This window comes from Gigantopelta aegis, chromosome 6 (assembly GCF_016097555.1).
Source record: "Gigantopelta aegis isolate Gae_Host chromosome 6, Gae_host_genome, whole genome shotgun sequence".
Taxonomy (NCBI): Eukaryota; Metazoa; Mollusca; class Gastropoda; order Neomphalida; family Peltospiridae; genus Gigantopelta; species Gigantopelta aegis.
In genome coordinates, this window is record NC_054704.1 from 94,269,872 (window position 1) to 94,297,710 (window position 27,839).

General features: G+C 35.9%; 2 protein-coding genes across 5 annotated transcripts in view; both read left to right on the forward strand.

The window, feature by feature from the left end:
* Window positions 1–8,833, forward strand: part of LOC121375796 (spermatogenesis-associated protein 6-like) — a 33,274-nt gene extending 24,441 nt beyond the window's left edge. For 3 of the 4 annotated variants that reach the window (XM_041503447.1, XM_041503448.1, XM_041503449.1), the window contains exon 13: window positions 5,620–8,833. In XM_041503447.1, coding sequence (XP_041359381.1) covers window positions 5,620–5,758 — 139 coding nt within the window. In that variant the 3' untranslated portion in view covers window positions 5,759–8,833. The remainder of the gene's footprint in view (window positions 1–5,619) is intronic. The other variant, XM_041503450.1, reaches the window with a different exon arrangement.
* Window positions 8,834–17,173: 8,340 nt separating this feature from the next.
* The window catches only part of LOC121374798, a 34,554-nt gene continuing 23,888 nt past the window's right edge, over window positions 17,174–27,839 (forward strand). Inside the window, exons 1-10 of the mRNA XM_041501910.1 lie at window positions 17,174–17,293; window positions 18,019–18,223; window positions 20,074–20,205; window positions 21,257–21,417; window positions 22,447–22,686; window positions 23,402–23,554; window positions 24,096–24,294; window positions 24,814–25,066; window positions 26,471–26,963; window positions 27,312–27,839. Of these exons, the coding sequence (XP_041357844.1) occupies window positions 17,174–17,293; window positions 18,019–18,223; window positions 20,074–20,205; window positions 21,257–21,417; window positions 22,447–22,686; window positions 23,402–23,554; window positions 24,096–24,294; window positions 24,814–25,066; window positions 26,471–26,963; window positions 27,312–27,839 (2,484 nt within the window). The remainder of the gene's footprint in view (window positions 17,294–18,018; window positions 18,224–20,073; window positions 20,206–21,256; window positions 21,418–22,446; window positions 22,687–23,401; window positions 23,555–24,095; window positions 24,295–24,813; window positions 25,067–26,470; window positions 26,964–27,311) is intronic.

A 27,839-nucleotide genomic window follows, 5' to 3' on the forward strand; every position in this document is an offset into this window, starting at 1 on the left:
AGCATATAGAACAGAAAGTCCAATAACGTTTGGTGCATATATGACGCCGCACTATGCATTGGTTTCACTACGCTGGCTTATCCAGGTCAAAAACAAAGCCAGTATTTTGAAAGTGGGACACTTTTGACGGGCTTCTACCGATCTCAGTTTTCATTGGCTTATCACAAGTGTGGAATTCCCCAACAAGAGATCACGTGAGATTTCGCAATTTTTGAACAAATTTAACTGTCTTGATTGAGGGGTCATCTCATATCTCCAAAACATATTTATATACAGAGGTATGGTACAACGCCTTTCCAGGGGTCAGTGGGTGGGGGATTTGCCTTGAAATTTTGACAGTGGCCAGCTGTTGGCATACGCGTTACATGTAAGGGGGTGTTAATAATTACGTAACGCTCTAGGGGTAGAGGAAGAGGGTACTGTGTTCGATTTATGTGACATTTTCAAGACTATATGTTATTTTTATTCATTACTTAGACCTAAAAAGGTGTTTTTTGGAAATGCACGGTCCACATCGGTGGGTATATAAAAGACCATAGTATGTGATATCCTGTCTGTGGGATAGTACATATAAACGATCCCTTGCTAAAAAAAAATGTAGAGGGTTTCCAAGGTGCGTGTGCAAGGATTTCTGCGGGGTTGGGGTTATAGACTGTGTTAAAGGTAGAGTAAACTCAAACAAGAGTCTTATGTGTTGGAAAGATGCATACCTGGACCACCAACACATACTGACACTTTAACAAATGAAAAATGCGTAATTTTAGAGTTAATAAAAAAACATGATTATTCCTGCTAACTGGGGGCAGCCATTTTGTTTCGTTTTTGTGACGTCCAGTGGGATAGCTTGGGGCAAAGTGACGTCAGCTCCTGACCATTTCCTGTATGTACAGTGTAAACAAAAGCAGTAATTTTCGACAAGGCACTTCTCTTTGATCTACCTGACTTGTAAAACAGCATAAATGATGTAATAATATAATAAACTATTTAACTAAATATATTTCAAGTTGCATTAACTGAACAAAATGGGGTTATAGTATTTTTCTCTGTTAAATAATCCAAAGGAAAAATGTACACTATTAGGCCTATTGATATGCTTCGTTGGAGCAAAAACGCAACCCACAATACCCAAGTGATAATTTTCTTTTCTTTGGGACTACGTAATTGGTCAGTTCTGTGGTTTTAGATGGAAAAGTCTATTTAATCAATAGTTTTACAGAACTATTTACAGTAATAAACCATGTCCATTACCATTTTAGGGACGACAGGTAATATTCACAATACCGGTATGTATTTTTGTGTCTAGACAGCGTCAATTAATTGGCTCGTCTGGTTACCAATCAAATACACACCTGCCAATCAGGAATCACAGGTAGAAGCAACTAACAGCATAGACCAATTAACTAAGAAAATCGCAATACATTTATATCACTATTCAAACAGAGAATGACTGATCAATTTATCCAATCTATGTATGCAGTATTCAACAATTCTCCTAAATGTCTTTTATACAAATTCGTTGTTAATAATTATTGCTTACAACCTTATCTTCAGAAACCTATTGCCTTGAAATACAAACATATTTTGATTAAATATAGATTATCTTCCCATAATCTCTTTATAGAAACGGGCAGATACCACAATATTGACAGGAATAATAGAATTTGTCGTCTGTGCAATATGAATGTAGTAGAAGACGAATATCACTTTGTTCTAGTGTGTCCTTTCTTCAGTAACATAAGAGATAAATATATTAAACCTTTTTATTACAATAAACCATCAACATTTAAATTAACGCAACTACTGTCCAGCGACAATTCAAAACAGCTAATTAAATTGTGTAAGTATTTGAAAACTGCTACCACACATAGAACAGACAACATTGATACATGACATATGTTATTATTGTATATTATTGCTATGCATGCATTACCCATTTACTATAGAATTTTATCGATTGTAACCCGATGCTACATACCATTCCCCGCAGTGTGCACATTATATTATTTTATATATAAATATGTATGTATGCCTACAAAATGTATATTTTGTGGCAAAAAATAAAATGTGTGTTTATTTAAATTTGAATTTATATTTAATATTAAATTGTCTTGGGAAAGAAGTAAACACTTTGTGTATCATTTCAGTACGTAGGTTAATGCATGGACAAAACATTGTTAATTATTTTGACTTGTCGTGTAGCCACTTTGACAATGGTATTTTATTTTGTATTGAAAAATAATATATTTAGTACTGGATATACTTATTGCTGGCTTACTGGGATGTGTATTATTACAGAACATTGCAATGTATAACTATTTATCATCCTGCAAACACCAGGTAGATTGTGTTTCTCTAGTTCTAAAGCTCATTCCTGACGTTACGCGTTAAGTATTACGTAACCACCAGCTTGCCAGAGGACGTACTCACTGAGATGATACAAAATGGCTGCGCCTGTTATATATAATAGCCGTCACATTTAACCGTTTTATTAATTAACTATATGATTATACTTGTTGATATTAAGCAATAATGTGCATTATATATCGTTGATATATAATGCCAAATGCCAAATGCCTTAATTGTCCCTTCCTTTAAGTGAAGTTTATATGGGGCCATGCTCCCTCAGAAAATACATTTCAGTTTTTTTTAAGCTTGGGCAAGTAAGGGTTTTGACCTCCAATACCCTCCCTCTGCACATGCACCCGATTCCTCTCTAAGATTATGTCAAAATTACCAAATGTTAGACATCCAACAGCAGATGGAAGGAAGGATAGGATATGTTTTATTTAACAATGCACTCAACACATTTTATTTACGGTTGTATGGCGTCGGATGATTATTAAATCAATATGTTCTAACTCTGATGTCGTGAACCCCCCCCCCCCCCCCCTAATTTTACCCTTTCCAAACGAAAGAATATTTATTTGAATTTGTCGATTTTAACTCGTAAAATTAAGAAGTGTAAACGTTCATTGTCTACTTTAGTATATTTTATTTTTAAAATATATACATGATTAATGTGTTACTATAGTATACAAACTAAACTTTGAAAGTTCTACTAACACTTTATAAAATATCAATTCTGAAATAGGAAGGTACGACTGTCGATAGTACGTTGTCAAGATCAAACAGGTTTTAAGGAAAGACTCTAGTACCGTATCCTCAACCGAACGTTCTTCGTACAGCGGAAAATTTCTCTTTTAATGTTTTGAGACAAACCCTACAATTTGAAATCGGCAAACGCACGTGTTAATTGAAACTGACAACAGGCTGTTGTTTGTGCTTTGCCGAGCTATGGCAGCACAGGCGACGAATCAAGCGTATACTTTTGATGATCTCCGTTCATAGCGAACACACACAAGTTTTTTAAAAGTGCATTTGAGCTTGTATTTCATATTTGTACATGATGTTATAATATGGTAACCAGAGACTGTAACTTTAATTTTTTTTAGTTTTTTATCTAATAATTAATAAAAAGGATTTAAACAGGCACATATAAGCTCCTATTTTTGTAGGAGGGCAGGCTCGCTTTTGCATGAATTAAACGAAAATGCCAGACTCTGAATAATAACATTTATTCATAGTAGCATTACAACCAAACAGCTATATAGGGTTGCAAATGAATCACTAAGCATGTTTACATGGATGACAACTAATTTTGAGGTTAGAATGATGGAAATACATGGTATAAAGGTCTCAAGTTAACACATTCTGCCCGAATATCTCTATAATTTTTGCCTGAATTTGAGGTTTTGCTCCAGCACTGGGTGGGGGTGGGGTTCCCCATCTCCCTGTCTCATATACTTATGTATGCACAGTATGTTCACTGTGGTTGATTCTAAAAATTTAGCTAATTGTACTTTTGATTCCAATTTAATACCTGTTTTATCTATCAAGGCTTTAGATTGCACCTAAGCTGAGGCTGCTCAAAATAAGCAAGCCCAAATTAAGTACAAACATTTCACCTCAATATCAATGGAATTGTAAGCTGTAATTAGATCTGACTATATACAACTCTTTAATTACCAGTTATTATTAATTTTTACTGCACTAAAAAGGCCATGGTGTGCTCAGATCAGACAAAAATCCAGTTCTGCCCAAACTCAAACCCTGGCCGATTTGACGTATGTCGTTGTCTAGACGGTAGGAGCAGTTACAGTTAACATTTTACACAATATGTTTTTGATTATGGATTTCATAACAGATCATCACTTTACTAGAAGCCACCCATGCAGTCACTTTTTTATTTTATGATTATCATGCATTGAAACAAGCCGGGGGCTGGTAACCTGCATGTACATCAGGTTATCAGCCATTTATAATGCTTTGTGATTCATTCATATCATTGTCCTCATTGTACTCAAACACTGTGTGTAATTTATAATTAAACAGCACACAGTTTATCCACATTCAGATTTGTTTAACTTTTGTTTTTAAAACAAATTGGTGGAGAACAAAATGCTGTTCTGTGGTTATCTCTTGGTAACCTGAACGACTAACTGTTCTCAACTTACTTTGATGCCTGATCATCGGAACAACTCTGTTCAACCAGACCGGCCTCGGTGGCGTCGTGGTTAGGCCATCGGTCTACAGGCTGGTAGGTACTGGGTTCGGATCCCAGTTGAGGCATGGGATTTTTAATCCAGATACCGACTCCAAACCCTGAGTGAGTACTCCGCAAGGCTCAATGGGTAGGTGTAAACCACTTGCACCGACCAGTGTTCCATAACTGGTTCAACAAAGGCCATGGTTTGTGCTATCCTGCCTGTGGGAAGTGCAAATAAAAGATCCCTTGCTGTTAATCGGAAAGAGTAGCCCATGTAGTGGCGACAGCGGGTTTCCCCTCAAAATCTGTGTGGTCCTTAACCATATGTCTGATGCCATATAACCGTAAATAAAATATGTTGAGTGCGTCGTTAAATAAAAAACATTCCTTTCTTTCTTTCTGTTCAACCAGACACCTGAGGCAGGACATAGCCCAGTGGTAAAGTGTTCACTTGATGAACGGTCAGTCTAGGATCGATCCCTGTCGGTGGACTCATTGGGCAGGATAGTACATACCATGACCTTTGCAGCACAACTGGTGTAGCAAAGGCCATGGTATGTACTATCCTGTCTTTGGGATGGTGCATATAAAGGATCTCTTGCTGCTAATCAAAAAGAGTAGCCCATGAAGTGGCGACAGCAGGTTTCCTCTCTCAATATCTGTGTGGTCCTTAACTATATGTCTGATATAACCTTAAATAAGATGTGTTGAGTGTGTTGTTAAGTAAAACATTTCCTTCCTTTTTAATGAGACACCTATTTATGTGATTCCTAAATATAGATGTTAGTACATGTATCTAAACTAAAACTTGTTAATTAAAAGTATCATATTTACATTAAACTGAATACATTCGATCCTGCTAAGCTAGCCACCTATATTAAAAGGTCATTTTTCTTTTCACCATTTAAAATACTAGTATTATAAAGAAACCTGTATTAGTTGGTCACCTGTGTAAAGGGACCACATTGTAATACACGTACATGATTGTGTAATATATATATACATGTATGTGAGTGTATTTAAACCTTTATCACTGAACTGAAGATAATTTATTTCTTGTTTTAATATTTCAGCGAAGTCCATATTAACAATGACAAATATTGGACCGAAGATGCTGCCCAGCTCAGTGGAAAGTCTCATAGAATGGTGTTTATTGATAACCTTAGTCAAATATATAGTAACCTGTACGACAGTGCTTCAAGTTCATCTTAAATATCTACGATGTTTGATGTACAGTGCATGTGTAGTGCATGTGGCTGATAGCATTTGTTTTCCTGTGATCAAAGGGTAACTGTAATCATTGGTTATATTTAGAAACAAATATACGCATTTTATCAAGCAGAAAGTTAATTATGATAACTCATTTATACATTCACACTTTGTTGAACATTGTAATTTTAATTATATATGGGGCCTTTTTATCTATTTATCAAATTAATCAAATAATTTTTTTTTTTTTTTTCCATAAGGCATTTATTTCGTGGTCACGCATAATACCACAAAGAAGTTATTAATATGTAGTAAAGATTTTTTTTTTTTTTTCAATACTTTTTCTATCAAATATCACTTTTACATTAATTTGTCTGAAGATGGTGTTATCTTTTCTTTTTCAAATGTATATGTCTGACTAATGTAACAACACATCTTATCAGAACAATGAAAACCCACAACAGTTTGGATTATCATTTTACAGTGCTTTCACTCACTGTAAATCTACACAGTACACATCGGTCCCTGATTTTATTGCACTTCAACATTTCCGAGTTCTTTGTTTCTTTGTCATCAATCAGTAAATGGTTTCTTTTTTCTATTATACATATATATTCTCAAATTCTGACTTCTACATATATTGCTTAATTTAGTAATTGAATTAAAATACATGTAATTCGTGATTGTCTAGTTAAAAATATATATCCTACTGTCATTGACATAGCTTTAATTGTGGCTGCATTCCCTGCAGTTCACATTTCAAAGATGATTTAGTGGTTTATGCTTTGCAAGTCAATGGTGACTTTTTATATATATATACACATGTATATACATATATATATAGCCTTTATCCTACACACATTGTATACATGTAAGCGTAAAAATTCTTTGTTGTTTTAAAATGTTAAATTGTAATTGTTGTTAAAATATAGAATTATATATAAACTTAGCAGATATATTGAATTATTTATTCTTATGCACCTTTGCAAAACAGTTAGTTACTATAATCAAAAGTGTGGTTAAAATGTTCATGGACATTCAGTGATTGTTAATGTTTATTTGTTGAATTAATGCATTTAAATGCTGTGTCCTTTAGATAAAATAGTTATGTTGTTATATGTACATATCCATACATCTTCTTTATAAATGAAAGATACAAATGACCCTAATATCTTTACAAGATGATAAAAACCCTTAGTGTCCTTTCCCTTAAATTTGGATACAGATCCATTTGCTAATTGTTTCACTTGCAAATTATTATTTATGATTATTAGTTGCAGTGTACAGGAATTGTTATACTGGTTAACCATTTTTATTTCTAGTTTTATAATACTGCTTTCAAAAAGAAACCTTCAATAACAGACCAGCGAAAACAACTTCCAGTGGCTCAGGGTTACAACATTCATTCATTCGGGACAGATAATCTGTAAATCCTTGTAGCTCTTTAATTATTCTCTATTACTGTATCTGATAACTGTAGATAAACAAACTTTGTAAGTGAAAATTATTACCAAATATGAAGGAAATCCATCATAGTCATTTTGAACAGCAATTATCACGAAGAATTATAGACATTCATGTACATGTAGGTCAATATAAATGTTATTAAAACAGTAATTTACATAAATATTTGTAATATACATGTACTAAGGTGTATTTTAAAACTGACTGGATTTCATGTATTACAAAGTATAACATAAATTAAATTTATTATCTAGTGCATATGGTTGATAATATCTTTGTCCCCCAGGTGCCAGTAAGACGTCAAACACTGTCGTCATATTGGAACATGTATGTTGTCTTGTTCCATGCGGTATAATAATTACACTGGGCCACATTGTTTTAAACTGGATGGTTGGTGACAAATGGGATACTAAATTGATAGAAGCTATCCTGAGTTTGGTGATTGTCATTGTAACTTGCTTTTGACTAAGTTCATCATTGTGACTTGCTTTCGACTAAGTGAGGCAGTTTAACCACTCAAATTGCATATTAAAAGTGATTTTCCTGTCTGTGTATTCAATAATCTTTTTATCATCCTAATGTTTGCAGTAGCCCAGACTGAATTTTAACTCCCCCAAATTTCATATGAAAAACAAAATGCTGAAGTACAAAAGAAACAAGTATTTTAATTTATTACATAGTCATGAAATATATAGAAACCATAAAAGTGATCTTTGGTGAAGTGTCATATTTTCACAGTACAGTAAAAATATATAAATTGGTTTTTTGGTTTGATCATTACAAAGCTTCAGGGCCCGTGCTCATAGACTTTAATAAAGTCCAGACTTTAACGTAATGCTATTTGAATGGCGTTGCCATGATGTTAAAGTCTGGACTTGATTAAAGTCTACACTTTAAGGTTTATACGCACGGGGCCTGATCATATTGGAACAAAACCTAATGTGCTTTAAACAATTGTACTTATAAAAAAATTGATATTAAGTGCAATGATGGTAAAATATCTAAAACTGATTGTGTACAGGAGTTAGTTTGTTTTGTTTAATGACACCACTAGAGCACATTGATTTATTAATCATTGGCTATTGGATGTCAAACATTTGGTAATCATGACATAGTATTAGAGAGGAAACTCGCTACATTATTGTTAAAATGGGTCTAAGATGTTCACAAGACATTGATAATTTTAATAGATACAAAAACTAATGGGATTTAAATCGAATTATAATATTTTAATAAATGTTTTGAAATTAAATTAATATGTGTGTTTCTTTTGTTGTTTAGTATATATTAGGAAATAAACTGAAGTTTAAACAACAAGAAACCGAAAGATTATACACCTTGAATACACATATATTGTTATTCTGAAAAGAAAGAAAGAAAGAAAGAAGTATTTAATAATAATGTCAGTAATTAACAGTATGTTAGTTAGGAATCTTTTACCAATGATAGCACAATCGGAATAGTCTTGTTAATACTGATTTCTATCAAGCTTATTAAAATTATTTTACTCTATGTCAACTTGTTAAAAAAATTAAAATTGTTCAGTATATTATGAATTTAATTTAGGGGCAGGACGTAACCCAGTGGTAAAGCGCTCTTATGATGTGCGGTCGATTTGGGATCAATCCCCGTAGGTGGGCCCATTGGGCTACTTCTTGTTCCAGCCAATGCACCACAACTAATATATCAAAGGCTGTGGTATGTGCTATCCTGTCTTTAGGATTGTGCATATTAAAGATCTCTTGCTACTAATGGAAAAATGTAGTGGGTTTCTTCTCTAAGATTATATGTCAAAATTACCATATGTTTGACATCCAATAGCTGATGATTAATAAATCAATGTGCTCTAGTGGTGTTGTTAAACAAAACAAACTTTTAAAACTTTATGAATCTAATTTATGTGTTTTTAGGAATGCACCATCTTACATCAGCTTTTGCTGGTTACAATTACCCACCAATTTGATATATTCTCATCCTTTTGTGTGTTAGGAATACTGATTGACAGAAACAATATTATGTTACACTAAACATACCTAATTGAACCATTTCAACTCCAAGTCAGTGGCCTCATTGCATACCAGATTAATATTTGTTTTAATGCGTACAATATTCTGAATTCTCAAACACCTTCAGCTGCAGTGCTGATAATGAGAGGTCATGAAACTGTTTGATATCAGTATGTGATGATCTAGCATAATTATGGATTGCTTGATAATGGTGTTATCAGATGGACATGATGGCTTATGGTGTCACCAATCTATGTTATATTTAAAAGTGTCATCATTTGTCAGAACATTAAAATGTGGTGTTTATGTTTTTTCACTGAATGGAAAATTACAATTTTCAATATTAACAGTACTGTGTTAACAATAACAACATAATATTTGTCTTCAAATCATATGCACTCAGTCTTATAGGGCATATTTCAACCATTTAATACTTGTATATTATCTCTATATTTTGTATGATTGATTTTTAAATTTTATTTTGTATAGACATACATTTTGTTCTGCTTCTCATAATCGTTATATACATGTAATTGTATAGCATATATAACACTGAGTTTGTGCATGACATGCTCATGATTCTGAACACTAAACTATTGTGAACATCAAATGATAAGAATTCTAAACAAAGGGTAAATTTGAAGTGGCTGTATGAATCTGAACCTGAACCAACAAAATATCATCTTGAGAATGAACTGACAAATTCAGTAAATAGAGTTTATATTTGCTTGTTTATTTTGCTACCTAATCTGCAAATGTCATACATACGAACACAATGTCCCAGTGATTGTTAATAATTAATCTTTGCTCAATAAAATACATGTAGTTCCTTCATTTGAAAACAAACAAAATTCTTCATTCTGATTATTTTGCTTACAGTGGTGTAAAAGGATTTGTTTCTGCCATATTGGAAGTCAACAAATGATGGCCAAATTGTAATTTTAATTTGAACATCAGTACAGTATGACTATGTTTGTCTATGTATTTATATGCATTATTTATTAGCCCTGCTTGCTATTTCAGTATATGCTAAAGATCTGATGCTGATTTTAAAAACAGTCATTTGTTCATTATTGTCTAAAGTGCTCACAATTTGGCAATTTTTCAGGCATCACGAAACCATCCAGATTTATTATTACTGCCCATTTTCTTAGCTATATTCATTGTAGAGTATGAGCCTTGAATGACTAGTTTTATTATTTGAGTTTCGCCACACTGTCTACTGGTGGTCTTGTCCTTGTTAATTCATCTATGCCCCTGTCTCACGTGTTTTGAAGGTATTTCACGACAAAACAATTTGAGCACCATTTCTATAAATACATAGTTCTTTGCTTGAAATATTTTTGTGTGCACACCCATGTATGCTTTTTAACATCCCTTTATGAAAGCTGTAGATGTTATACATTAGGAGTCTCCTACAGACAGGGTGGGAACATATCATGTCTTGACAGTAAGTCATGGCTGCATACCCTAACAACTCATAACTTGTTTTGAACTCAGTTTGTACAGAGATACAGTATTGAATATGCTAATGGAAGATTCATATGTGTTATGGTTTATATTACACACTTTTTTTCTTTTTTTTCAGAAGAAAGACATTCCTTTTGAAGACAAAATGTCTTTAATTGGAATGTACTTAATGATATAGTATGAGATGAATGTATAACATCTAAAAGACTTCCTAATCTGCTACACCATCCAAACTATCATGTTTTATCAATCCCATGTTCATGTCAGCATGGGGCTACATGAGTGGCCATTACATACCATACCATTCATCTTAAAATGAGTCCTTCCAAAACCTGTTGAACAAACAAGAGCTAGTTAGATACAATTTTGAACTAACGTTTTTTTTATAGATAAATGGTATCTAATAAACACATGTAGTATTCTCTTGTTTATGTATTCTCGAAAACCAGGTTTAAAACAAATTTAAATATCTTGTTCAACTTAAATGTTCTTCATGTGCTTACTCTTGCATTTAAATTACCAGTCATAAATAGTTTACAATTGTTTCAGTAATGTTAATTTCATTGGAGCGTTTGGCTTTGAAGTCTAGGTTAACACTATAGATCAGATGCATTTTAATCAACCTTCAACATGTAGGATATCGACATGTGATATTAACTATTTCATACAGCGTGTATCAATGGGTGTGTCACAATGTGCAATAATGCACCGTTGTTTTGACAAAAATTTATGAATGTGTAACATGATTACTAACACTGAAAAAAAAAAATGTTTGCTGTTGGGTGTCCAATATTTTCACAAATCTAATCATGTATCTACCAAGTGTCGGCGGCATGTTTGTACATTTATTCCATTGTTTTTGACCTGATGTAGATGTGTTTTCCCTTTTCGGATTGTGGAGTTTGTACTTTATTCTAAAATTATTTTGTATATTAATTTTGTTTATTATATTGGTAGTCAAATACTTATCTGTGATATGTTTTACTTACTCTTGTTTTAGAATATATATCTATTGTCTTATAAATAATATGTTCTAATTTATTTTCTATAAAAAGTGTATATCTTAAAGTGTTTTGGCTTTCTTGTGTCTTAGATAATATTTATGTATGTGCCCAAGTTATTTGCAACTGCTAGTTTTGAAGGAGACACATGTATGTGCCATTCCAAGTGCACTACCATAGTCGCAAGTGCCACCAGAAGAAGTGCACTACCACAGTCGCAAGTGCCACCAGAAGAAGTGCACTACCATAGTCGCAAGTGCCACCAGAAGAAGTGCACTACCACGGTCGCAAGTGCCACCAGAAGAAGTGCACGACCACAGTCGTAAGTGCCACCAGAAGAAGTGCACGACCACAGTCGCAAGTGCCACCAGAAGAAGTGCACGACCACAGTCGCAAGTGCCACCAGAAGAAGTGCACGAGTGGGGGGATCCTCAAATTCGGGCAAAATGAGCTAGCCTAAAACATTTTCACCATGTATTTGCCTCACTATATACCTGTTTAGCAATAATGCTAATGTAAATATTGTTATATAAATTCGGGCAAAAATCCGCCAGTCCCGTCTCCCCCTCCCTTACAATCTTGGGAGTCCACACGCCCCTAAGTGCCATAAACTATGTATTCATTATAAATTTTAAAAATAATAAATGACCGTTCACACTGCACTCTGCAGACCACTTTTGTTTTACACCATTGTTATTCGGGATATCCGATAACAGTGGTTGCCATTTAAAAAAAAACAATGTGCGCTCTTGACCACGCCATCATTTTGAGAAGTTAAATAAGTTCATTTTTGATGATGTGCAAACAAAAATAGGACCAGGGCACTAGTTCGCGATTTGTTTTGATAAAATGTGTTCATTCAGGATATTGTAAGGAGGGGGCTCCGCTTGAAAAAAATGGAGCACCTATCGTTAAATACATACGTAACCTTCCTCAGAAACAACCAGCCTACCCACATTGGCTTTTTTCTTTGTTTTTCCTTTTGTTTTCTTTTTTCTTTCATATTATTTGGTATATAATATTTCCTTTCACTGGTTATCCTTGACTGTATACATGTAGTTTATATTTACAGCTATGTAATATAGGTCTCCATGTATATTGAATGTATATAGAAGAGGGCCTCGTAAGTCGTCAAACTTGTGCCCGATTCTTTTGTTCTTTGTACAATAATATATGTTTTCAATCAACCCACGTAGTGCACTTCCCCAAATAAAATGAACATATTAATATTCATATTATGCATCCGTTAAACACTGGATTGCAGGAACTGGTTTGTGTGTGTGTGTGTGTGTGTGTGTGTGTGTGTGTGTCGCGCCACCCTTTTCTGGACCCGTGCCTGTAAACTGTTGTCGTGTTCAGTTTTAACAATATGACATTGTAATGGTGTTTATACAAAATACGTAGTTCAAATGACCTGTATGATATTATTTCTACAATATTGATTGACAGTTGCTTACAAAATATTTATGTTACTGAGCCTCAGCTATTTGTGTTATCTGTCCAAAATGGGGGTTAATGACCAGTGAGATAAAAGTCCGTTTAAGTGGCCTTACACCTCAGATCCGCAGTACTCGGATGTGGGTGGGGGCTGTACCCCCCCCCCCCCCCCCATCCCACTTGAGACCCCAATTTTGTGTCCTATATATAAAAACATAAGTAACCTTTAAAACAGCTGATAACTGTCATCGAAAACGTTGCTATAGGCTTTCTGTTTTCCAAATACTGATAAATGTTTGTTGTCCAGAGTAACAAAATCACCGGTGGCACCTCCCCTACCCTCTACAGATATCTTTCATACGGGTCTGCACCTTCCACCTGAGCTGTGGGCACGCTCTGGGTCGAATCCGTTCTGAGACCTTCCATTAGTACTGCGCTAAATTTCATTGTTGGTCAATTACTCGGTAGCTTCCATTTTATCTCGTCTTCGGAAATACTATAGCCATCTGTACCTGTTTCCGTTAGTCTTAAACTGTGCTTGCTTCTGTTTATTTGAGGATAAGATCATTTGTCACGATGGTCTACATAAATTATGATTGCATAATATTTTATAAGTGTTATCTTATCTATTTTATATATCAGTCCCCCAAAAACATTGTTTTTCTAGATTGTTGTTTTCCTTAAGTCCTTAAAATGATTGCTGGGGTGGGGCGGGGGACGAAGTCTACCGCTCGCCTGATGCCGAGGACAATATTTCAAAATCTTGGGTAACCGGAAGTCGGTTCACGTGAATTTTACTTGGTTACGTGAATATAGTTCTCATAACTGATGAGTTAGATCAAATCCTAAAACACTTGCACTACAGTTCTGTGCTACATTTCAAAGGTATTTAAAAACATGAATTGATTTTCACTTTCATCACCGATATATGATACTTTTAATGTTAAAATATAATTGTTCACCACGTAACCGATCAGCGGTTCTCGTGATTTTAAAGTTGCATAACCAACATGCGAACAGAACAACGGTTATCGTGAAATATTGTGCCCTGCTGATGGGCGGTTGGTCCAGGATCGATCACCGTCGGCGTATCCAGAAAATCCATTTAGGGTTACGCAATGGTATGTGGCCGAAGGCCACAAACGTTAACGAAGTAATTTTACAACGTAAAAATTGGAAAAAATAAAATTAAAATATAACTGGGACCCATTGAGCTATTACTAGTTACAGCTAGTTCACCACGACTGTTATATCAAAGGCCGTGGCATGTGCTTTATATTCTGCCTGTGGGATGGTGCATATAAAACAGTTGGGGAGCAGTTATCTTTTAACCCCTCCCCCCCCCCCCCCTCCAGTGCCCCAAACCGAGGGGTAGGGGGACATATCTAATAAGTTAAAAAGAAATAATTCAAGATTGTTTTAAATACCGGTTCTTGCGTTGTTTTCCTTAACAAGTACTTGAAATGATTTACAATTTCTACAATAGTCCCGTGTTTCAGTTCGAAGGTTGCACAAACAATGCAACAGATCCATAACATGGTGTTGATAGTCCAAAGTGTAAACACTAAGAAATTAGAACGGAAACAAACAATTGCTATATACTGCATATGAACATGAGTCAATAATAATAATAATAGAATTATTCGACACTTTGTCGGTGTCATTATTCCGGTGGATTGAACAATAATGACCTGGAGACTGAAAATACTGAATCTGACAATACAGGCAATAACTGTTATTGCAAGGCAGTTGACCAGTTTACTATTTGACTAAAACACCCAAATTGTAGCCGATATATACTAGTACATATACCATATATTACTTTGCTGTCACTTGGGAGCGGGCCGCAGCGCATACACCCAGGACAGTTGGATGATGATTAATTTGTTGTTACTTGTTATCGAGAGAGAAGTCGGCGTAGTTGTCTTATCTCTCCCCCCCCCCCCCCCCCCCCCCAGCTCCAACTCCGTACTGGTATATCAAAGGTTTTGGTATGTGTTGTCCTGTCTGTCGGATGGTGCATAGATCCCTTGCTTCTAATGGAAAAATGTATATGGAAAACATTAACAGGTTTCCTCTCAGGATTTAGCTTAGTCAGTTGAGTGTTCGCTTGAGGTGTTTGCGTTGCAGGATCGAACCGCTTCGGTAGATCCATTCAACTGATTTTTCTCGTTCCTACCAGTGCACCATAACTGGTCAAAGGCCGAGGTATGTGCTTTCCTGTCTGTAGGAAAGTGCATATTAAAGATCCCTTTAGGAAACATGGAGCGGGTTTTCTCTGATGACTACGTGTCAGAATTATAAAATGTTTGACATCCAATAGCCGATAATTAATTGATCAAAATGCTCTAGTGTTGTTGTTAAACAAAAACAAACTCTAGGACTACATGTCAAAATTACCAAATATTTGACATCCAATAGCCAAAGATTAATAAATGAAAGTGTCCTATTGGTATCGTTAAACAAAGCAAACTAACTTTGTTCAAACGGCCACCTGGTATATGCGGTCAGTTGCATTAGGCGATCACCAGTATCTCAAATCATTTACACATAGTATGCTAGCATCTCTTTGTAAGCAATGCAACGAACTAGGCCTTTTTTCTTCTTTTTTAAATTTTAATTTGTTTTCGTGATTATATTCAATTAAGGTTCAAGTATGCAGTCCTGAGAATACACCCAGGTCAGTTGGCTGATGATTAGCGTGAGAGGAGTCGGCGTAGTGACCTTACACCCCCCCCCCCCCCCCCCCAGCCTCGTCATCCCCACCCCGTGCCGTTAAAACTATATCTAAATGGAAGACGGCGCATTGATGCGAACTCACTACCTTTTACTTTCGCCGATATCTTACATAACTACTAAACGACCGAGTTCAGTAGGGTTGACTTGTAATAAACATGTTTTCCTATATAAGAGAGCTATTGTTCTTTCTGATGTACACTAGTTTATCGGTAAACTGAGGGTATGTAAGTGTTATCAGCTGGTGAGAGATACTCATTGTTCAACTAATACTGACCTTTTATACGAATGTTAATCAGTGGAAAACACGATAAGACAAACATGTGATTGTTACAAGCCAAAGTGCATCAGTTCCTCACAAAACGGACATCGCATATATGCAAAGTATTTACCATATGCTACGAGAGTAAATTTTATAATGCTGTTTTCGTGTAATATTATTTCCGAGATACAATATTAATAGCGTGGATTTAAAAAAAAACCCACACAAAACAATAACACAACACAACACAACAACAACAACAAAACAAAAAGCAATAAAAAAAGAAAGAAAGAAAGAAAGAAAGACAAAAAGAAAAAAAGAAGCAAAAAAAAAAAGAAACAACACACACAAACCCCCACAACAACAACGATTAAAAAAATAAGAAAGAGAAAATAAATGAAACAAAAACAAATTAAAACACACACACACACACACATAATCTGAGTAACAGTTAAAATTTGAAACCAGTAGATGATAAAATATAAAGTACTTTCACATATGTTATCGGATGGATAGTGAAAGTACTGTTTTTGGATATCAAATGTCAGGGTATGTCCTAGTTGCCTTGTTAAATGGACAATTATAAACTTTGACCACCGTGAAGCAACAATAACGTGTAAAGTACTAAGGTTATGTCAGGCGCCACCCATTACAGAAAGAGAGAAATGAAAAAACAAAACAAAAATCAACAAAAAACAACCACAATCATACCACTACCACTACCCATCACCGCCACCACCACCACCACCTTAACACACACACACACACACACACACACACACACACACACACACACACACTCCACAGAAACATTAAAAAACAAACACCATAACTGCACTGTTTTGAAAATAATCCCATTTTATTGGTATAAATCCGGGTTTATTATTTGAGCCTAATAATATTATATTGCCCACATTATTTAATAATAGTAGGGCTATTAACTAATGATGCATTTATATATGAATGTGTGCTTATGTATTACAGTGTTTAATAAACATTAGTATTATTTTTAAATGCATCCCTTACCCACGTCTTAGAGGATATGCCTAATGCAAGGATCAGACTATCAACTGTCACGAAGAAGTTGGCCAACTCAACGGTTAACGTTGTATTTTCCCTCAGTCTCAACTTACGAGAAGTTGTATACGACGAGTATCGAGCTGTAAGAGTTTTCAGACTAGCAACTGGACAGTCATAGAAGTGAGGTTTTTTTAAAATTCCCAGTCATAATATAGATACATTGTAAATAATTGTCGAAACATGTCATTAAACAACTGAACAGTTGGTGGTGTTTTATATATAATAATAATAATAATAATAATAATATATATATATATATATATATATATATATATATATATATATATATATATATATTATAATAGCCACCTTGAAAGACATCACACACACACAAACACACACAAAAATATCATCCAAAAAAACAACAACAACAAAATTTTAAAAAACCCCACCAAAACAACAACCCAACAACAACAACGAACAAGAAACAACAGAAGCATCAACAACTGGCTTTATTTAACATTTACACATTAAGAACATACCATGCAGGTTAGATTTGTTCGCATGGCAAGCCATGGTTCGATTAATATGTACATCTCTATAGTATGTCACACAAAAGTGTCATCACGTACGTAGGATTCTATGTGGACGCTTCAAAATTAGTTACACTTTTAACTCAATTTAATTAGTACCTCTGTTTCAACGAAGTGAAACGTTGGAGCAGGAGCTTTGCATTAATTAATTAATTAATTATTTATTAATTAATTAATTAATTAAGTATGTCAATCAAGTCCTATCGTTATCAGGGAACATTTTGATCTCTTGCTATACTGAGATATCACTGTGCTTACGTCATCTTCTCTGTAGAGTGTTTATCAGCTATCTCTGTGGTCTGTTCTACTAATACGTACAGATTCGCACATTACCGTGGACGTTGGACTGATTGTTTGTGTCAGTATAAAACAGCACGTTGTGGCCAAGAGAGCCAGAAAGTCGAGTAGCGCCATCCCTAACACAATGAAGTCAACACGACTTCTTGTTCTCGTCGCCTTACTGGCTTGGACACATGCGGGTAAGTAAAGTATTTATTTATTTATTTTATTTATTTATTTATTTGTGCTGCGTAGTGGATGTTGTTTTGTTTAACGACATTACCAGAGCACATTGATTTATTAAACATGTGCTACTGGATTTCAAACATTTGGTAATTTTGACATTTACTCTTAGAAAGGAAACCTGCTACATTTTTCCTTTAGTAACATGGGATCTTTTATATGCACCATCCCACAAACAGGATAGCATAATACCACGGCCTGTGATATAGGCTACCAGTCATGGTGCACTGGCTGGAATGAGAAATAGTCCAATGGGCCCACCAACGATAGAACAGCAAGGAGTTTTTAATATGCAAGTTCGCATATACCACGGCCTTCTTTCTCTCTTTCAATATTTATTTCTGTTCATATTTAAATTGCAAACATATATTACTGTATTATGGAGGTCTGATAAGTTGTATAACTTGTGCCTAATCAATTTGTTCTTTTAAAAAACAATAAAATAAGTTGATGCACCAGTTCGACCATTACATCGGTGTGAAACATTTGGTAATCCAGACACTTACATGTAGTCTTAGAAGAAATCTGTTACATTTGCATAAGCAACAATGGATCTTGTTCACTTTTATCCACTTTCCAGCAGACATAATAGCACATACCACGACTTTTGATATGCCAATCACGGAACACTGGTTTGGAACAGGACATATCATATAATGGATCCGCTTACGGGTTCGATTCTGAGACCCAAGCACTTCGGATGAGCGCTCTACTGATAGACCACAATCCCACCCCATCGAGGTTAAGTGTTTCACATACGTTTAACACCGAAACCTTTTCCTTTTTTAAATTTCGTTCTTAATTTATCTTCATGCTTATTTCTAACTAAGGTTCGAAAACACACGCCTGCTATCTGGGTTGTTAGAACACAACTTGGTGGATAGTTGTTAGTAGTTAATGAGAGAAATCGGTGTGCTGATCTCATACCTACCTCACCTGTGAATAGTTAAAACTCACCATGGGTGGGAGGCGGTACTTGGTTAGTTGTTAGTGGTTAGTGAGTCTGCGTACAGGACCCGTGCTTATAAAACGTTTTGAGTCTTTTTTTTAAAGAAATAAAGTTTGAGACTTGAGTAACGTTACGACAACGCCATAACAATTACATGCATGTGGCGTCATTAAAGATTTGCGTCTATACTCTAATGTTTTAGAAGCACGGGCCAGGACCCAGTAGTTATAAAGATTATTGGATGTTTTTTAGAATAGACTTTTTAAAAATTCTCAACATGATAAAAAATACCCTGAGTGGAGAAATATTTTTAAAATTACTTTTAAAATTTATCTGAGACAAACTTTTAGTTAAGTCATAAATAGTACCTTGAGAAAATTCTCTGATCAAGTTCGCTTCGTAGTTAGGGGGAATCCCGTCTATATTTAACATCACGTGGTAAAACAAGCAGACGATTTGACAGTGTCATCGAGCTGCTGTTAAACAAAAGTCAATTTTTTCTTTAAACGTTCGTGGGCGACGTCCTCCAATCGCAAGCATTCCTGTCCCGAGTCAGCCCCCCCCCCCCCCCCCCCCCCCGATCATATCGGAGATCGGACTCGGGATGGGCGTGTTCGAAAACCTTGTGGTATATGAGCATGTTAAACTAGTTACCTACCAATTCTTAATGTACGTTAGCAGTCTTCTATATGTCTCCTAAGCGTTTTGTTTTTAATTCGAGAGTAATCGGAGTGCAGTTCCGACTAAGAGAAACCTATGGATATTAAGAATTATTATTATTTTACATTTAAGAATTGTTAGACATTTAAAGGTCTTTATGAATACCGGCCCAGGTCGTACATCTACCTCATCATTCAGTGAGCTGTTCAAACACGTCATGGGTGGGAGTCGAGACAGGGATCCCCACAGTTTATTTTCATGTTTATTTTCCAGGTCCAATAAACGTGCGACTGGGAGATGAGAGCACATCGTGCGCTAGACGATGCACAGGTAAGCCAGTACACATTATAATGTCCAGTGTATAATAATTTAATGTGTCAAACATTTATGTATGTCTTTTTATATTAAATATACAAAGTAAAGATATTAATAGATGTTTAAATAACATTTTTGCTAGTAACTTAGGGTTTAAATTGTCTTGCGAATTAAAATTAAAGTTAAATTTTGAAAATATATTTAATTGTTAATTAGCAAAAAAGACTAATTTATAAAATCGAATAAACTCATTACCTTAAAAATGCCAACTCCAATTTGGCTCCAGATTACGTTACAGAATTGTTCATATTGCTCATAATGTTTGGTGTTCTTAAATATTGGTAACTCCAATCCACTAATGGCTGAACGTGGTCAGTTATTCTTATTTGTGACCAGTAAGACGAGCTGGTAAAGTATAAATAATAAACCATAATATAAATATGTTATTTTTAATGTTCATATATTATTGAAAATAGTGTGCTCTTGGGAAACACGTGCAGTGTAATTTGAATTTTGTTTTACTTTTTGTTTTCTTTTGGAGAGTTGGGGTGTGTGTGTGTGTGTGTGTGTGTGTGTGTGTGTGTGTGTGTGTGTGTGTGTGTGTGTGTGTGCTAAAACATGTCCCCTACTATATGCATGTAAATAAAAAATGATATCATAATCATAAAATATAAGTTTAAAAATGTAATATCTAAATAAAGAACGTATTCAAACTTAATACCGTGACACACTTTTTATAATTTATATACAATTAGTACATGTAACTCTTAACAGTTAAAAGTGTATAGATGTTTGGACACAATTTAGTAAAAGAGGGGGCTTTGAATTACCAAAATAAATACAATCATCTGTCTGTATTTAAATGTTAAACTGAGACGAATTATTCTCTATAGTGCTTTTATATATTGAGGTTAGTGTAATAAATAATGAGCAATGTCTTCTTGATTATATCCATATATGTACAATCGATTGTTTTGACGTTCTGAAGCGAAACAATTTTAAAACAATAAATTCTTTATATATACTACATAGCTATTCACAGAGCCTTTTTCCCTTTTCTCTCTAGCATCCAACAAGTTCAAGTACGTCCCAGGAGTGACGTATGAGCATGACTATCACGTGACGACGGAAACGCTGATGGGCGGAGCCAATGGCGAGAAGGCTGTCATTCAGATCCACGCGACAGCCGATATCGAGGCGCTCACCAAATGCGACTTTGCACTAAGGGTAACATTTTATAATATAAATTATAATTATTCATTAACGTGTTATTTCATGTGATAGGCTCACAGGTTATGTATTATATAATATCAAATACTTGGTATAATAATAAAATTAATTACTAATACATATACATAATTAAAACAATATTATAGAAGTGAACAATAAGGTCAGAACAGATTTAAAAAGTAATTAATACTCTATTTAATATGCATGTATTAATATATAGGATCGTAATAGTAATTTTAATCTTGCATTTTTGTTAAAGCTTCAGTATCACTTTCCGTACAACATGTAGGCTATGACGCTATCCGTTGAGGTTGTACTACACCAAGTAAACTCCCACGGGCTTTAGTGTCAACGTATGTGATTAAAACACTATATGCAATATGTCAACAAATCTAAAGATGAATAATACAACCCAGGTGTGCGTGCCAGTCTAGACCCCCACCCGCACACATTCCTGCACGCTCGTCTGCAGCCCCCCCCCCCCCCCCCCCCGAGTATTTAATAAAGAATGCGGAAACTTTCATGGCTTATTTTCGATATATCGGTATGTTTTTAAAATTTTCGAACAAATTGTAGTATTTAGTTTTACAATATCTCATACTCGTTTTAAAAACATGGGTACCTGAAACAGTGAAATAAAATTTCATATATGTACATTTAAAGGCAATAAAAAAAACCCTATTTCTTGACAACATACGGTAGTACTGTCACATTTTTATCACTAATGGCAGGTCTGCTAGTGTTAACTGCGCTGCGAAAAGTTAGGTGCATTTTGCACTGTGACTGAGCAGGATGTCATTTGGGTTATTGCTACCTTGATAGGCATAACATAATTGAGGAAAACAGTAAATGTGTTCGTGTTTTGCATTACTAAACCATGTCACACGAAGGAGACGCGGTTATTGCTACCTTGATAGTTTAGTAAAACAGTAAATGTGTTCGTGTTTTGCATTACTAAACCATGTCACACGAAGGAGACGCGAGATTGCTACTTTAAGACGACGAATGTTGTTTTTGTCTTTGCAGTTGAGAAATGTACGGCTGTATGACACGTCTCGTGGGCAGTTAACGTTCATCGACAATGTCGGCCGATTCCGACAAACCTTGGAACGCAACCCGCTGCGCTTCTCATTCCAAGATGGCGTCATCGAAGACCTGTGCCCATCAGACGACGAAGAGCCGTGGGCTCTCAACGTCAAGAGAGGCGTCCTGACGGTCCTGCAGAACTCCATGGACAACACAGACCAGGATCAGACCACCAAGGAGGTACAGGCCTATTTTCCACGTCGTTTTAAGTATAATACTTTTAAGGCGCGGCGAAGTGGGCGTGGGGGTGGGGCTCTATCCCCCCAATAATTCTGAATCAAAAATATTAGTAGTAGTAAGAGATGAATTGTACTTGTAGAAGCAGGAAATTGCATTTCAGGACATCTAGTTTTCAAATGTTACGGGGGAGCATAGCCCCGAACCCCCTAGAAACTTTGCTTTGCGCCCTCGATCTCAGTCAACCGCCTCCCCCAATCTCTGCTTGCTTCCGCCGTGCCTGAGCATGTTTTGTTTTGTTACCCAGACTGTTTACATTTTCGTGGAGTGTAATCATCTTGTATCAACGAGGGAAGATATATTTGGTAGACGTAATGTGATGGAATGTTTTAAAATATTTTTGTCAAAATTTTAATATACATGTACTTACCTGTGATGTTTATATTTTTGCTCAGTGTCTTAAGTTAACTTTAGAATATTGATTTTGATGTTGATCATCGTATAATTTACACATTTAACATTGTGTGATATGTAGCCTATGCTCTTGTGCTGGGTGTCGATAAACATTCATTCATTCATTCATTCATTCATTCCAAATAGCCATGTATTTTGTTTAACTGTCGTCAAACATTATTTTGTTCTTTTTTTCTTTCATTCATCCATCCATTCATTCATTCATTCGTTCATATATTTGTATGCGTGCCACATGTATTGTCAGACTGACGTCACTGGGAACTGCGTCACAGACTACAAAGTAACTGACCGCGGCTGGTACTCCACGACTGTCAAGAAAACCAAAGATCTTCTGAGCTGCACTGGTCGCCATGGCTACCAGAGCGCCATGCACGCAGTCCCGTACAGAGTTCCGTCAGTAAGTCATACGCAGTTCAGTTAATCAAATTAATATTAATTTAGTGATTAATAATGTGTTTGGTATTCATAGAAGATCATCAGACTGTTATACTTTAAATGCTAGATTTTTATTATTTTTTGTTTCAAAATCAGGGCGGGGGTGAAGTTTTATTATTTTATGAAAATTTTTCAGGATATTGGAAATACTGCAAATCAAGCCAAAAAAATAATAATAATAAAAATAAAAATAAAATTGGCCGATAAAAAAATGTGGGCGGTCTTGATCTTCTGGCCATGGGGTGGGGGAGTGGTGAATATCTACGATTTATTCTATATGGCATGTATTACGTGTAATTGTACTTAATTAAACCGGGCAGAATCTAGAGGGGAAGTGGAGGGCAGTTGGAGAAGACCCTCTACAGCTATACCCTAATTCTGTGGTTACTGCCCTCTAGTTATTGCAGTCTCAATACGATTTGACAAATGGAAGTTTTATTATCGTGTGATAAAACCTTTAAAACAGTGTTTTGTGATCTTATTTTATATTTTCTTTTTCCTAGGACATCCAATCGCTGCCCTTAATAAAGAGTACTCACGAGTGTGAGCACAAGGTGGCCAAAGACGGGTTCATGACCAGCGCCCTCTGTCGTGAATCCCACATCTTCCGCCCGTTCTCCAATCAAAACAGCGGAGCTGTCACACACGTCACACAGAAACTTGAGTTCAAGCAGCGCAACGGCAGAGTAACCACTGACAGAAGTACGTCATCAGACCGTCATATTATTATGAAAGAAGGAAGGGATATTTTATTTAACGAAACACTCAACACATTTTAATTACGGTTGCATATGGTACACGACCACACAGATAATGACAGAGAAAACCCGCTGCCGTCGCGCAATGGGCTACTCTTTCCCATTAACAGCAAGAGATCTTTAGTATGCAGTATCCCACAGACATGATAGTACATACCACAGCCTTTTTTAAAATCACTTGTGGAGCACTTGTGGAACAAGAAATAGCGCAATGAGCGCACTAACGGAGATCGATCCTAGACTAACAGCGCATGAACCGAGCACTTTACCATTGGTGTAATGAAAGTGAATAAAAGCTATATAATTTGTTTTCTTTACAGATGTTTGGTTTTCAATTTTCAATTCTTTAATTTATTCCAAAAACCATGATTTTGAGTTGTAGCCCTCGATATGAAAATATAAATCAAAACTAAGATTTGACACATTTTGAAAGAAAAAACACAATGCTTTTTGTTTGTTTCAGATTTCATCTACAGCAGAGTTGACATGAACTTCCAACACGTCACTGGACACGGGCACGGCGATCACCAGAGGAACCTCGATGCCAAGCTGAACGAGCTGTGTGCGTCGTCCGAACACGACATCCGCCCTGAGGTCCCCCGACTCTTCTCCGACCTCGTGTTCGTCGTCAGGGACGTGGACAGCACCGTCATACGACAAACACTCATGCGTGTGAAAAAGGAACAGGTCTGCAGAGGGAACATTGTGAGAGGAAGGTAATACAAATATTAATACTGGAGTCTGTTTTGTTTTGTGTGTTGTGCTGCAAGTTCTCCGAAACCAAAGAAACGCAGTTGTACTTTAATATTTCATATATTTTGTGTACATTTATTTAAAGGTGGTTTTAGTGGATTTAAAAAAAAAGTACATTTTGACATAGATTTCATGGAAGCATTAGTTTATGAAATGTAATAAAACAATAACGAAAAAAGCCTATAACATGATTTAAATATCAAGCCACAGACGCACATTTCCCCAGTTTTCATTGGAACAAACACATGACTACACTATATTGCTATAAATTATCATATTGGTCACAACTATATAAGATAGTTTTCAAACCACGTGCTATACACTACCGAATCTATCGAGATTAAGCGATGATTTCGGGGATGGGATGGGTAGGGGCGAAGGTATCTGATAGCTGGGGATTTAGAATCCATCACTAAATTCTAAAAATAACTGAACAGATCCAAATCCTGCGAGTAGGTGAAAATATCAAAATCCTGCTAAAATATGAGCACGTGATTTTAATATGTCTCTGACGTTGTCTCTCCCCCCCCCCCCAAAAAAAAAAAACCCACAAAAAAAAAACCCAACCCCAAACAACCCCCCCCCCACAAACAAAAAAACAACAACCCCAAAACAACAACAACCCACACACAAAAAAGACAACCCCATAAAAATAACACACCCCCCAAAACCAACAACACCTAAATAAAAAAATAAAAAATAAATACCACATATATTCAATCCCAAAGCAAATTACCGACAGTTCAAAATAAAAATAATCAAATGCTTATGGTAGTACTAAACCAAATAACTTCCGGCTGGGTCAAAGTTCGAGGTGCATCGAACTTTTGATAGAGAAGTGAACACCACAAGTCCTGTGATTGGTTATAAATGTGAGTGTGTTGGTTGTAAAAAATAATAGTTTCATCTGGGTAAAACAAATATGCAATTTTATTTTATCTAGTACCAATGTGTCAAGTAGCCTTGTGCTTGAAACATGTATGGGGTACCTGTAAAAAAAAGTACTGGAATTTTGTGCAGAACTAGGGTAGTCATAGACGCTACCCGTTATCACAGAAACAAGCAGATTGATCCCCAATTTTTTCTGATTCACTTTAAGTGTGAGGGATAGTAGTATTTATATCCGTGGCATTTGTGTCGATTGATACGCTGCAGGTAGGAGTTTTAGCCACATATGTTACTATTGTCGTCTATGGGATTTGATTTGGTAGTATACACCCGTATAGAATTTCACTGACTAAATATTATAATAATGCTAAGTCCATAATTATATGCATGTAATCCCACATCATTTGTCAATTCTGTGAGCTGATAATGCGGATGGACTGAGAGGTCGCTTTGTAAAACCTTGCCATTTGTCTTGTTAGGAAATTCCTGCTGGATGCCATTCCAATGGCTGGAACAAGCTCCTCAGTGCAGGTTCTGAAGGAACTGCTACTCAGCAAAGATGTGACAGGAGTGGAAGCCGACATGTGGTTGACCTCGCTTGCCTTCATCCAGAACCCCACCAGAGCGATGTTGGAGGAGGTAAAGCCTCTCGTTGAATCCCCGGAACTGAAGCTGAAGGCCATGTTGCCAGTATCCACTCTGGTGAACAACTACTGCGAGCGAAACCACTGCGGAGAGGAGTATGCTGTGGACAATATCATTTCCAGCCTTGAGAGGAACATAGGCTACAGGTGCATGGTCCGTGACGCAAATCTGGAGGTTGTTTTGATGACGCTAAGAGCTATTGGTAATGCCGGTCACCTACGAAGGATATCCTCCATTTTGTCCAACTGTATCACCGAAAGTACTAATCCAATGGAGGTCAGAATCGCGGCAGTAGAGGGATTCCGCAGAGTTCCATGTGATGCTGATGTGAGTAAATTAAATTAATATTTTTTTACATAGATATATTGTTACTATGACAAATCTAAACAAAGAGAACGTCTGATAAATACGTAAATACAGACAGGCGTACAGACGAACAGACAAAGAGAAACTGACTGACTAACAACTTACCTGACTTGGTGGCAGACAGGCAGCATCACATAGACATTTAAATTATAAACAAAATATAAACTCGTAACAGCTTATTATAATTATTTTACATTTCCACAATAAGGGAAAACAAATGACTAGCTTTGGTGGTGACAGTATTTATTTACAGAAATCTCATACTGTTCAGTTTTGAGGACTCTGGCATCGTTCTGTTTATCTTTGTAGAGAAACGACATTATTAGACTTTACCAGGACACGGAAGAGGATTCAGAAATCCGTATTGGCGCTTACCTCGGTCTCATGGTATGCCCATCTGAAGACACCCTGAACATCATCACGCAGACGCTAACGAGAGAAAAGGCCAGCCAGGTTGGATCGTTCATTTGGTCCCACCTCACAAATCTCATGGAATCCGCGAGCCCACATAAACAAAGCATCAAAGCCATTTTGGAAAAGGAAGATTTGAAGAAAGAGTTTGACTTGGAGAAGTTGAAATACTCGAGGAACTACGAGGGGTCTTTGTTTTTCGAAAGGTTAAATACTGGAGCTGTGGTCGAAAGCAATTTGATCTGGTCTCCGAAATCCTTCGTCCCACGGTCTGCTATGGTCAACCTGACTGTGGACCTGTTTGGAAACTCAATAAATCTTTTTGAACTTGGCGGACGGATTGAAGGACTCGAGTACCTGCTGGAAACATATCTTGGACCATATGGTTATTTCGGTAATAAGAACATGGAGAGGACAATTGCTGAG